Here is a 14326-nt window from a genome sequence, read left to right on the forward strand (position 1 = left end):
GCTGAAAACCCACAACTTGGCAAACTCTTTTCTCTAATAGATAAACCTTGAAAGAAAAAAAATTGACGAAATGCTAAATATTCATTGTAGGTTTCCCAAAGCAAAATCGCTAGTATTCGTCTTAAGTAAAAACAGGTTTTTTTTTTTTACCAAGGTGTCATATTAACCCATGTGGAACAGTTATTACACTATCAAAATTTTTTGGATGAACTTGGATTGTACTACATTACATAATAGAATTGAAATAATTCTTAAAACGATTTTATTCAAATCCTTTTAATAAAGACTGCAGAATACAGGCTCTGCCACAAGAATACTGACCGTGAACTCAAAGTCATTTATTATACAATCCACGTTTGGCCTTAATTAAATAATCAAACCTTCAAAATTATCCGATGAAAATAAGTTTACAATTTGGTCTTAAACTTGTCTTCAAAAATTACGCAATAATCATTTTGCAGTTTACGAAGTATCCTATAAAAACAGAACAACTTTCTGCTTTTCATTCATTGTCATTAAAAGCTGTGCATATCTCAAAATATTTTGTTTATGTTTTCATATAAAATGTACTACGATATTTATGAAAACTAATTTAAATCATTTCATTAGTGTTTATTATACTAATTATTTGATTAAATATATGTAGCATCATTTACAAATGTAACATGTCACTAGGAAATGTCAAAATAAACAGTGACATAATAGTCCCCACACTGTGCGCGCGCATTTGTTATGGTATAAAGTGAATATTTTTATTTATTTTGAATGTAAATACGATTTTAACAAAAACTCAAGTTATAATCTAAAAATATGTCGTATGCTATAATACGTCATTTACGGCGAAAGGTGCTTTTAGCCCGTCATATTCGACTTGAGAGTACCATGACCAATCTAACCCATGATGATTATGTTTTCCGGCCTCCAATAACACAATGGAGCAAAATAATCAGGGAAGCAGAGAAAATTGTGGGATATCCAACCTCTTTTATGAATCTTAGATGGTTACTCAGTGACGAATTCGCTAATATGGCCATGCATTTGCGCAAAGTTGTAAGTATAACCATAAAATTAAAAGCACTAATTACGATTTTCAAACAACATTTAAATTAGAGTTAAAATTTATATATTGTATTCCATAAACTTATATGAATGATTGCATAATAAGTGACATGTTAACATCTATAGTAAGCATTTGCCTCCAAACAATATAATTAACACATTTTCAAGGCCATTTGTAGAACATACACATACTATATAGTTTATAAGTAATTGAATAGCTTCTATGTATTATTTTCCAAATATGTGTTATTTTTAAATAATACAAACTTTGTAATATGATAAAAAATCTTCTATTATAGTAATTTATTTTATATATTTAATACACAGTGTATTATATACAAATAATCAACTTGATTTTTGTGTTTATATGTCAGAATGCCTTTTATGTATCAGGTATTGCAATCATTTTAAAATCTCCATTATCCATATTCTTATAAGACCAATAGTAAATTTTGTCTTTTTTCTTTTTTTTACCATCTTTGCAGGTGTTGCCAACTGGTGTACATAGACTATTCTTCCAAATTATAATAAATATGCCCATATCATATCATTAAGATTAGTGTATTGGTAACACTTGAATTGTTTTAGGTGGACAGCAATCATCCACTAATGAAAACGGCAAAATCAGTGCTATACAATGAACACAATAATCTACAACCCTGGGGTCTTGTCATTCTTTTACTGTCCAAGGCTGTCAACCCACCAATGAATACCTTACAATCAAATTCAGTAAATGAAAGTCAACGCAACCTCGCTGAATTGACAGAAATGATACGTACAGGCCACTCAGTTCACAGAGGCCTTCTTAATGTACCAATAGGTCAATACAAAGAATATGATACAGAGTTATTTGCGAATAAAATAGCATTACTCATTGGTGATTACTTATTAGTTACTGCCAATGGAATGCTGGCGAGACTTAAAAACCAGGATTTATCCTATTTAATATCAACAGCATTGAGGGATTTAAGCGAAGGTGAGTTCTTCGGGGTTCGAGATGTACAAAATCTTCCATTACCCGGTAAACCAGTGAGTGTATTAGATGTTTATGAAATAAATAGTGACACACTACCTTTAGATGTGACCAATGTGTTAGGATCACCAATAAGAGAGTGGACATTACGGACTTTGTACAACGGAGGTAGTTTGTTTGGTCGTGGCTGCGAAGGTGCTGTGTTATTAGCCAGACGTTCACAAGCTGAACAAGAGTCCGCTTATATGCTAGGCTGTTACATCAGCTTAGTTTGGCAAGCTGCAAGTGACATTCAGAAGTTTACCACTAAAACCAAAGAAACCTTTTCCTTGGTCAGCGCCCCAGTTTTATTCGCTGTAAATGAATCACCAGAAATTTATACAGAAATAGAGAAAGCGAAGGAAGATCTAAGAGAACTAGATTATGATTCATTAAGGAATAGTATACTTAAAACCAATGCTATAGAACAAACTAGAAATCTACTTTCAAACAATTCAAGATTAGCCATGCAACATGCAGATATGTTTGGTAATTGTGAATCAGTTAATACTATAAAGAAATTAATTATAGAAACGTTATAACATATGCTTTTTTTAGTTTCATTTGCAATACTTAAATTAGAATATTTAGTGGTTATTTAGTCATTTAAAAGGTGAAGGAAAACATTGTGGAGAGATTCTGACATGTAAGATAAACCAATGCATATAGTATCTCTAAAATGAAGAGTATATTTCAAAAGTGCAAATATAATGAGGCTGTTCATAAAACATTTATATGTATATATGGATGGATAAATAGACTTAATTGCAATTTTTATTATAAATTATTGCTAGATTGATTGCCAAGAAATTTTCTTCATAAAATAAACAGTAAAAATATTGTTTTAGCATTTGGCACTTTATTTTAATTTGACTATTTTATATATATATATATATATATATATATATATATATATATATATACATATACATATATTTGCATATATAGTTAACAACAATTTTTTTGTTTATAGGTTTATGTCAACTATATTTGTTTCAAAAATAATTACAGATTTATTAGCACATCTAAGTACTTAATAAAAACATCTTATTAACTATATAATACATGAATTATGTAATGTAACAGCATCAATATCTTTTAAAAAAAATTGTGATTTTGTGATTTGTTTCTACTTTACTTGATGTCTCCAGTATTTTAAAGTACAAAGCAATGAAGGTTTATCTACTTACAAGTGTCTTGACTATATAAAATGTTAAGTGCAATGTGTTCATAAAGACAAGACATACATGTCTACTTAACCTAGTATTTACTATTCTCGGCTCCCTCAAGTTGAAACTTAAAAATGCTTATACAGGATGATAGGTTATAGTTGTAAAACTTTTAAATATGTGAATATATACCTCGCTTATAGTCTTATTGTGTCATAAATAAAAAATAATGATAATATATTAAAAGAATAGTTTCACAAATCCAGATTAATACATATTAAATAATATATACAACCTATAACCAATCATTCTGTATATTATTATTGCGTGGAAGAAGATTAGACAGGCTATGTGTATTATATTGACATTAGTAAAACTAAGGAAAATACTTGTACAAAGAAAAAACGATTGCAATACCTTTTAATAATATCAGTGTTGCCCTATAAGCACAATATGCTTTGACAAAATTAATATATAATTACAAAACTAAATAAGATTAAATGTTTATATTTTTCGCCATACTATATTTAATATAGGCGAATTTTAATAAATGATTTTTTTTGTACATAAATGGAACTTTAATTGTGGGAAGGTAAAAAAATATTATTAAAAGTTGTTTTAAAGATAACAATGTCGATTCTGTAAATAAGAATTTATACAAAATCAATAAAATTGCATATTGTACAACAATATTAAATCAATCAACATACTAATTAATAATTATTTTAGATTTAATTTACATTAAATGTTCCTATTTGGTAAACTGTTGATATTAAAATAATGTTTTTTTTTTTCATTATTTTCAAACCTCTCTTTTTAATTTTAGTTATGTAGATAATCAATTGTTATTATGTTAATAAATTGTTTTGGCTTAAAAAAATGTTTGATTTACGTCATTTTATTACAGTCAACACTAGAATACCAATCAAATATTCAAGCAAAGAATAATAAACCCTGTTGAACTCATCTTAAAGTATGTTTTGGATTTTATAGGTATATATGACAATATTTATGGTGAGGCCATAGAGTAAAAATAAATTAATTAAAATCCTTGCCAAAATCATATAATAATATATTACTGCTACGCAAATAATGGCGTATATGTACACATATAGTATAAGACATATAAATTGACGAAAAAGGCTTATTACTGAATAAAAGAATATTTAAATTACAGAAGTCCTTTGCAATGATGTCGCTTAAATATTTTGATTTCATTTAGGCTATATCTGAGAAAGTGTATATATCTGCGTTATTCTTTATTAAAAGATGTGTTGTTGTGGAGTTTCTTGTTTTTTTTTATCAAAAATGTTATAGTTGCCTTGCGAAGCAGAAGAGTCGAAAATAAAATAAATTAATAAAAATTTAAAGGTCATATTAAAGGTTCCATAGATAAACAAATTTTATCTTTATTATGTTAAACGCTGTTATTCTATAGAAACTAACAAACGCAGTTTGCGTTTAATCTACAACAAAACTTACCAATATCAAACATACACTACTTTAAACATGGCTTCTAATCAAGAGTGTGACACGATTTTGGTAGTCGAAAAAAAATTCGAGGGGTATTTCAGACCTAACACAATGAACCCGATAAAGGGTGATTAGTTACGAGTGTAAAAGCTTAAAAAGGGTCAATGTGTAGCTCTATTGTTAATTAATATATAAAATAATAAATGTATTAATAACGTAACAATATAACAATATGCATTCTCAAAATTCGGATTACTACATATTGAAAATAACTGTTCTCTATCCGTCCCCACAGACTGCACTAATAGAAGTTATAAGTCTGTCGAAATCCAACAGAAAAAAGAATTTAATGTAACATATTTCAGAGTGATCACTTTATACAGGGCGATTCGATTGTAAACTTTATACTGTCTGATGCACATTATGTATTTTAGCGACCACAGTTCAATATATAATGCTCAGACAATTAGCACATAGCAATCTCTTCATACAAAAAAATTATTAAATAAACTAGACGTCTGTCAAAGGTTCCTACTTAAGCAGTAGTAGGAGGTGCTACGCTCAAAGCTATTGACGGTTATTTGTAACTGGAACAAACCGTTCAGCTAAGTAAATTCAACATCAAAAGAGATCACTCGCAGAATCCAATTCGGATAGGCAGTGTTCAGGGAACATCGAAATATCACGTTTAAAATACCGCAATGTCTGAAGACGAAGATCTTTAATTAGCGAGTGCTGCCAGTGATGACGGAGGCCACATTGGGCTCAATGTCACTCATGAGCAATGAAGAGGGTGATGTTCGGAGCTTCGCTGCGAGATCAAATTACAAATTAATTATAAAGAAGAACTAAAGTCTGTGACGTGGCTTGAATATTTGCTCATTTGAAGTGGCAGTGATGCCACAACGATCATAAACTACGGCTGTTGGGTCAGAAAGGTTCTCGAGTAGCCATTACGAGCCTGTAGACGCGGCTTAAGTAGGCTTCTTCCACTAGTTGGACCGACATATTTGAGGTCGCTAGTGCGTGGACAGCGCAAGACCTATCATCTTGGAGATTTTTGGGGAAGCCTATACCTTGAAGTGGGAGTCTACCGGCTGACATGCTATAGTTAAAATTTTCTCCAAATAATGCATCTGATATTGCCTTGATAATGATTTCTAAAATAATAATGTTACTCGTGAAAAAAAAACAATGAATTTATTTTTAAGTTCGAGAAAAGAAATTCTTATCGGAGGGGTTTGAGGCAACCCAAGGAGCTCTCTTCACCTACGAAATTGACGAAGAAAAAGACAATGACATATTATAAATAAAAATGCACAGATAATGTTTATACTAAATAATTAAATATGGTTTCACGTCGACACATTGACGTTTCATTTAATTGACAAGGTGTCAGATGTTATTTCCCGCCATTTCCGTACCAACAGTATGCGAAAATTCATATTTCACACGTTGAGCGTGTTGAATGATTACATAGAATAAAATGTATTTATTACTTTTAATAATTATAAAAATACGTGTATGTCACAATTTTATGTATACTGGCTTTTAAATTGCACACACTAAAATTTAATCAAAAATTTTAATAACATTCATCCGTCAATTTGAATGTTCCTAAACATCAAAGGTTATTAGGAAACTTAATATACAATTATACTTAGAACGTTTACGGATCAGCTAATTAATTTATGTCTTACTATAAAAATTTAAGTTTTATTTAACTAATTCCTTTTCATAAAGTTAGATGGAGAATATGAATTTAAAATAGAATATTGTCAAATCTCTCGTAAAATACACCTTCAGAATAAAAGAAGACTATTGTAATAATTTTATAAAAGATAGTTTTATTTTTCTTAAATGGCAACAATACTCAACCCCGTCACTCTTTTGTGACAACTTTCAATAAAAGGATTGAGAGTGGTGGGGTTGAATCAGCGTTTTGATTATTGAGTCGGGAGCTCGGTCACTCGTTCGATAACCATCGAAGTGATAAGTTGTCTAGTGGAAACTATGCTAGTTGGTCTATAAGAGTATTAAAAGTGGAATAAAAGTATTTACTGTGCTGTGAATTGGAGTTGTTCTAATATTATTAAAACATACATTTCTTTGCTTTTTATTTTACTCTAAATAAACTACAGCAACTATCAAAAAGAAATAAAAAAAATGTTATTACAGATATAAATTAAAACCTATATGAAATGAGAATAACGAAAAATAAAAACTAAAATTTATTAAAAAAATTTACATCGTCATAAATACCATTTCATCTATCCATAAACTGCACCGCCTCCCCGTGGATCGATATGGCCATTTTGTGTAAAGCGTACTTCGCATCCTCCACGGGAAACTTCTGAGTGCACCTGAGCACGGCATCTAACTCCTGATCCAGAAATAACCTCAAATACTCAATAGCTCTTGTACTTCGCACCGCGCAGTAAAGGTTTTTAAAGTCCACGCCTTTCTTGTCCAACTTAGCTTCTAAAATATAGCTATACACTGTCGGGTATTCCCACAAAGCGATAATTACAGGAGCACCAACCAAAGAGTACGAGTGGGGGTGGGTAAAGAAGTCTTTGACGTCTAGATACAATTGCCAAACCATTGCCAAGTGCCCGCCGAGCTTGTACGCCTCTTTCTCAAACTCCTCGCCACGTTTACTGAGTTTCATCGCTGCCTGGCAACCCTTGGCAAGCAGACTACCCGACTGCAACATCGTGCGGAGTTTCCACTCATCGATGCCGTGACCTAGGAAGTCATTGGAGCCGAGTTTCCCGAGGTTGTTCTCGTTCTCCCAGTCGTAGCGTTTTTTAATTTCATTGCCACCTGGAATAATAGCACCAATTATTCACATCCTTTGAGCATTGTCAGATTAATATGGTGATAAATTATATCTGTCCACAAAAATAAATGTTCTTCACAGAGTGCAGATGTCGTTATATTTTCTTACATAAGAGGTCCGCAGATGAACCAAGTTCACAGATGTAACTCGAAACATTTAAGTAGCACTGAGCCAAGGCTCTCAAGTTGCGAACACGAGCTGGTAAACGCGTCGTGGAAAGGTCTCCCCATTCGGTGGATTGACGAGATAGTCAAGATAGACAAGAATTAATTGATTAGTAAATGATAGAAAAACCTTTTTGCTTGATCATCACCTATATACTGTACCTACAACAAAATAATATTAACAACATATTTCTCTTCCATTTCACTTTCGAATTGCCTTCTTTATAATCAAATTGCCCCCTTTTAGGGCATGGGCCTCATGTCGGAACACACTGGTATACACGGTCAACCATTTGCAAAGTAAACTTTACCACTATTGAATTATAACTGATAGGTTTAAACTCAAGGAGAGTCTGTCGTGCACCTCATCACCGGCCGCTTCGTATTTCGCGCGGAGCGAAAGGATTGCCAGTTTCAGTTCCAGATGAGAATAGAGGAGAGAAACATTGTCAAGTTCTTAGATGAAGAAGAAAGGCACAAAATCTTCTTAGTATTGTAAAAAGATAATAAGTAAGGTAATTAACAAACTATGATAGTATATTATGTAGAATTTAACAAAGCCAAAAAAAACTTAAAATCTAAAAAGTAGTACTCTGGAGGTGAAGTCGAAGTAAGGAAGGTGATGTAAGGAAGGAAAATAAAACATGAAAAGGAATAGAACAGAATGTGACGAATAAAAGAAAGATGTGTTGAAGATAATGTAGAGGATAAAAAATAAAGATGAAAATAAAAGTAGGAAATTTTTTTATTGAGAACATATTGTCCCTGCGTACCTCAGACAGGTACGTACGAGAGGTCCAGGAATTACGGGACCAAATAAAAATAATATAACAGATGTTTAAAAAATAACTTACGTCAAATATTCACTATTCGCTTTTTAGCATATAAATCAATCTGTTCAAGTTACTGCGGCTGTGCTATTAGTCGATTTTTATAAGATATCGAATAATAAGTGTAACTGAAGATTAAAAATAATCAACGCAATCGCAACGAACTTATTATATAACATATACTTTAGCGTGACCGCGTTCTAAAATCGCATTGCATATGATACGAACGAAGTTATACTGCTAGTCGATTTAGGCATTGTGCAGCTTCATCGAAATTGAACTCACGGAAACAGAGGTCCGCGATCTAAAAATCTACTCTGGACGATCATATTCCAGTTAAATGGATAACCTTTCGGGAGTACTGCAGAAGGGTCATAGGAGAGACCAAGTAAAAGTAAAAGGAACAAGTAGACAAAAAACAAAAGGGTATAAGACTAGTTGAGATAAGTACTTATGGCTTATTACTTGTTATTATTGCGATAAATCGCTGACAGCATTAAAAAAGGTGATAAAAAAGCACTTCCTTTGCCTCTAAAATAGGATATTGTATGGAATCAGGCTTTACCTTGCGGAAGACCATCCTAAGTAAGAAAAGTACCAATATTTAACTACTTCCGCATATGCAGTAGTCGTGCAAAATTATATTGATAAAAGCATTTATCAGCGGGCTGGCGGGCGGTGCACTTTGTTGCACGACTACTACTACATGTGCGGATGTGGCTAAATATTGGTCCTTTTCTTACATAGGATATTGTGTAGCATTTTTTTATTTATTTCTATTCATGTAATAATTTTTCCACGTAAATATACATGTGTGTGTTTGTGTGTATATATATAATTATTTTTGTATATATGTATGTATAAATAAATACTACGTGTTAAATGTAAGAACAAATCAAATACAGTAATAAAGCTAAACGGAACAAAATAAAAATCTGCAGCATTCTGATGAGAAAGGCGACGGTACTGAGGCGGTGAATAAAAGTATTAGGAAAAAATTAAAGTAATGACATGCAGAAGGAAAAAAGATAAGAACGCTAGTAATACATTCTGTAAAAAAAACTTTGTAAAAATAGTCACTTTGTACCCGAGATAGGAAAGTAAGAAAAGCTACGAAAGCGGGAGCCAACAAAAAGAAAGTTACATTGATGATTTTAGCACTATGAAGAACTATACCAAGATAGGTGTATAGTGTAGTAAATGAGATATAGTGTAAGTTGTGCGAAGCGAGGACTACTCGGTGGTCGGGAGCGACAGCTGTCTCCTGACCACCTTGACCACACTTGAATACCCGAACTAAAATCGTAACCATTTGATTTTTAAACATTAATTGTCGAGGAATATCGATTGCTATTATCGAATCATAATTTATTTAAAAACAAAATAGAAGACTGAAATAAATTATTAGATACATACCTTTCGGTTTAGTCGGCAAAAGATTGCCCTCGACGTCGGTCTCGCCTACAAAATCACCCTCAACCAGGTCACGGAGACCGGTCGAGATGAGCTCCGTGACTTCATTGTTCCGAAGACCGCCGAGGTGCTGAAGACACTTGGCCAGGAGATAATCACCTGGAAATAATGTACTGACGTTTATTTATGATGAAGCTACACTGCGATTAAACATTATGACATTTCATTATCATCATCTTTTCAGCAGGGCGTTCACTGCTGTAATTAAAAGCGGAATAAGAAAAGGACCAATATTTAGCCACTTCCCGCACATGCAGTGGTAGTCGTGCAACAAAGTGCACCGCCCGCCAGCCCGCTGACAAACACAGAGTCTGGCACTAATCGGTGTAACATAACTCCTGAAGATGCCCCGTGGAGTGGTGAAACACGTATTTAGTGAATTAACGGTGGCAGTTGTGTAATTCGCATTGTTTGCCGCATACGTATTTATCATCGCTACCACCGCATGTTGGACACTGTTATACAACCCTTGGGTGTATGTTGTTCGACAGATAAAGATGACCGCCTCGCTCTTTAGCCCCTGAGCCTCGCAAATGAAGGTTGTTGTACCTGTCTCTGTACCGCAGTCTTGGATAATAAGAACTTGTTTGTTATCCGAGGTTGACCGTCGACAGAACAAAATTCATCTCATCTTCCTCAAGAGTTACCCATCATATCCTTGTACCAGAAAAGAGACAACATCATTAATCTTCGTCAAATCTGACAGAGAGAGTAGATTCATATACCAGATGTGATACTAACCAGTCAACAGCACAATTTTATTCCCCCAAAGCAGGTCGTTGTACTTCTCCCCCTGTCTCTCCTTCTCTTGCAAGTTCGCCATTGTCTTGTGTATTATGTGACCAGTCCGCTTCATTTCCACGATCTCAGCGAGCGCTCTCTGTGCCTGAAGCACCCCGGAGACGTGCTGGTCGGGACTGTAGTCAGCCGGATTGAACCCTGCGGCCTTCGACACCAGCAGGACTATCAGACCGACGGATTGCAGGTTGCTCTTCGAACCAATCAAGATGTTTTTCGCTGATTTCAGCAACGGGTGATTCGTTCCGACCTGATGAGAAATTCACATTTTAAAATTAAAGTAGTTTGAGGTTTTATACATTAATAATAAATTTTCACGTTTTGGATAAAAGAGAAAAAGGTGCGGTTCAGATTGTGCTGCCATGTGTATTGTTAAGTATCTTTAATTTAATCAATTTTAGTTTCTAATGTTGTGTAAAAGTGATCGTTTTTTTAGAAAGATTACCTGTATAAACACTTGAGCATAGTATTGTAATAAGTCAATTTATTTTGTATATACGTTATGTTAAACATTAAAAAAAATTAGAATAAAAAAAATATCTTTATACAACAAGCTTCCAGAGGCTCGGAATCTTGATATGTTGAGACAAGAAACCCAACAGTTGGTCTTATAAATGAAATTTAAAAATTTTTCATATGTACATTATAATATCAAACGTGTTACTCAAAAAACTAAGCCTTGAATGCTATAATAAGATTTATTTATAATAATATGCTTTTAATTTTAGATTTAAAGCTAAGAAGACAAAGGTCTAAGATATCTCGTGGAACTTTATTACATATACATACACTCAGACCCGTGAAGGATTTGTTAACTTTTTGAAGACGATATTAAGGCGTTACGAGTTTCTTTTTATTGCTCGTATTTATTATGTGTCTATTACTATATTATAAAAAAGGATTTTAAATTACGGCACATAAATATGTTATTATTGTTAAACAAAAGTATTATCTATAATTTATAGCTAAACGGTTAACTTACTTATTTCTATTATTATTAACTAAGGTATGTTACATTGCTCAGTTAATAATTATTCTACTATTTATCACAGATTAAATAGGATAATTGAGAAAAACTGTCGAATAATTAAGACCCACACAGACGAACGAACAACAAAAGACGTAACCACGTGACCTTATGTGAAAACCCTAATATACCTCCGTTCAACTTACCGGACCTTCACACAAAAAAATATGCAGCAGAATCTTGTGATGAGTTGGCCCGGCACATTGTCCTGAATCTCTAGGCATTTAACGGTCTGTAGCGCTTGGGCAGCGAAATAAAGTATTGAGATAAAGTAATATACCAATTATATACATACTTGAGTAAAACTTCCAAATTGTATAGTTAATATGTATACATTATAGTTGTATTTACCCATAAGAGAAAATTGTGTAAGAAAAATTGTAAAAATTAGAAAACGCTGTCGTGCCTCGCTCTTAACACTATGTAAAAATAAAAAAAATATTTCTTCGGAAGTTTGTGAAAATGTGGTAATAATTATTCCATCACTGCCAGTTCAGGGTGTTCATAGAACTACTCTTGACCGGTGGTGAAAATTATAAGGTGATAAGCAATGCTCCTCTGCCTTATCACGGCTTAAAATTTAGTTTAAATAAATCTAAAACAGAATTTTGACATACGTTGAAAACTACATTTCTAGACAAAATTTCTTCAACTAAAGATGCAATGAAATAAAATATATATGTTTAAAAAAAGTAAATTGAAATCTAAATGATTATCATAGCTCCTCCATAATGGTAAATACGCACCAGTTTCCTCAGCTGCGTGGCAGCGACGGCAATCTCGTCGTTGAACAGCCAACGAAGGTTTAGAAACGAAGTGGGGTACCCCACCATCTGCTCCGCCTCGGAGACCACGGCGCGCCAGTTCAGGTCCTCACGGAGCTCCGACCGCGTTGACTGGGACGTGTAGGCTCTATTTAAAAGGAACCATTAACATAATTATGAAAATACATACGAGTATCTTTATATATACCAAAAATATATACCTAATAAGGATGCATTCTTATTTCAAAACTTATCCAAGCTTTTGGGACTCCATATTCCCTAAATAATCTATAATGAACGTCCTCTATACTCGAAGCTTCTAGATGCTTCTAGATAAATCCAGAAATAGGAAAACCACGTTATAACAAATTATCATTTCTCATTACTGTTTCAGTCGTATGAAGTCCACAGGTGGACTCCCCCGTCTTCGTTATCGTTTCAGACCTTAAACGCCCACTACAAAGTTTAGGTTTCCCCCAAAGATATCTATGAGGAGATATATCATAACCGCTACATTTGGCAATGGGGTTGACAATCATAATGTGGTAGTATGATGCGCAGAGCACGCTGCTGTTCATCCTCTTCCTATATTAATGCACAAAGTGTGAATTATATAAGATTACTAGTTGTTCCCGCAAACGTTGTTTTGCAAAAAAAAAAAGGTTTTAATTAACAAAAAAAATAAAGGTTGATCGTAAAGGGGTGAAAATTTAAGATTGTATGTATTTTTGTATGCTGTATCATAATAAAATAAAAACCAAAAAAATTGTCTAAAAAATAAAAATATTAATTTAGTGGTGGACCACCCTTATCACTTAGGGGTATGAAAAATAGATAGTAGCCGATTCTCAGATCTACTGAATACGCATATAAAATTTGGTAAAAGTCGGTCAAGCCGTTTAGGAGGAGTTCAAGTTCGAACACCGTGACACGAGAATATTATATATTAGATATTCCTGGAATCGAACCCGCGACCTATAATTACAAGTCTCAGTCCTCTACCACTTAGTTACTGGTCGCCCGCAGATTTTCAAAAATTCCGATTGGAAGCGACTCGTGTCCATTTTCATGCGGCGGTCTCAACAAGGCGGTCTATACAGTGGTTGGAGATACAACGTTGGACTTGCCGTTCTGTGATTTCTACTTTATAACCTTAAGGCATTAAGGGAATTTGTTTCGTACGCCATAAAGTCTATTTACTGCCACTTCAACTTGCTAATTTCCACCACTGGGACCTTAATGTTTTGAAGTGAAGACCACAGAACGGCAAACGTCTTGTTAAAGTCCTCGGAAGACGCTTCCAATAGGTATCATAGATCATCTACGCTATGTTCAGCACGATGAATCAATAAAGGTCATCATCAATCATGAAAGGTCGATAGAAAACGCTAGATGGAAGCAGCTTTCAATCTATCATGTTGGAAACTATTAGAAGTCCTGTGGCCAGCTGTGGGCAACTTACAGTTGAAATTATGATGGCGATATGATTATAATACGAAAAACATTTTCTCTCCATTTTTAATTCTTATTACATTAAAAAGCTTATTCAATGCTAGCACAACAAGCCAATAGACGCTGCGTGTATAGGCCCTCCATTAGACTATTGTTGGCTTGCAATGAGTATCAGTTGACATGATGATAAATATAAAAGGTAAGATTCCTTTGACAATTTAAGAACAATAAGAATGCTTTAAAATTGTTTTAATAAATATAAT

At 33.4% G+C, this 14326-nt stretch overlaps 2 protein-coding genes across 2 annotated transcripts in view; one reads left to right on the forward strand and one right to left on the reverse strand.

Moving 5' to 3' along the window:
- The first annotated feature begins 728 nt into the window (after positions 1-728).
- Positions 729-2848, forward strand: LOC137919916 (all trans-polyprenyl-diphosphate synthase PDSS2-like). The gene is made up of 2 exons (XM_068763136.1): positions 729-1050; positions 1648-2848. The coding sequence occupies exons 1-2, from the start codon at positions 811-813 to the stop codon at positions 2611-2613; spliced, it is 1206 nt and encodes a 401-aa protein (XP_068619237.1). The 5' UTR covers positions 729-810; the 3' UTR covers positions 2614-2848.
- Positions 2849-6979: 4131 nt separating this feature from the next.
- The window catches only part of LOC137920002 (all trans-polyprenyl-diphosphate synthase PDSS2-like), a 29710-nt gene continuing 22363 nt past the window's right edge, over positions 6980-14326 (reverse strand). Inside the window, exons 2-5 of the mRNA XM_068763236.1 lie at positions 12594-12759; positions 10764-11070; positions 9966-10121; positions 6980-7539 (exon numbers count right to left, since the gene is read on the reverse strand). Of these exons, the coding sequence (XP_068619337.1) occupies positions 6980-7539; positions 9966-10121; positions 10764-11070; positions 12594-12759 (1189 nt within the window). The remainder of the gene's footprint in view (positions 7540-9965; positions 10122-10763; positions 11071-12593; positions 12760-14326) is intronic.

Source organism: Battus philenor, unplaced genomic scaffold (assembly GCF_028537555.1).
Source record: "Battus philenor isolate CCGP_79_NKW_IND1 unplaced genomic scaffold, ilBatPhil1.0.hap1 SCAF_17, whole genome shotgun sequence".
Taxonomy (NCBI): domain Eukaryota; kingdom Metazoa; phylum Arthropoda; class Insecta; order Lepidoptera; family Papilionidae; genus Battus; species Battus philenor.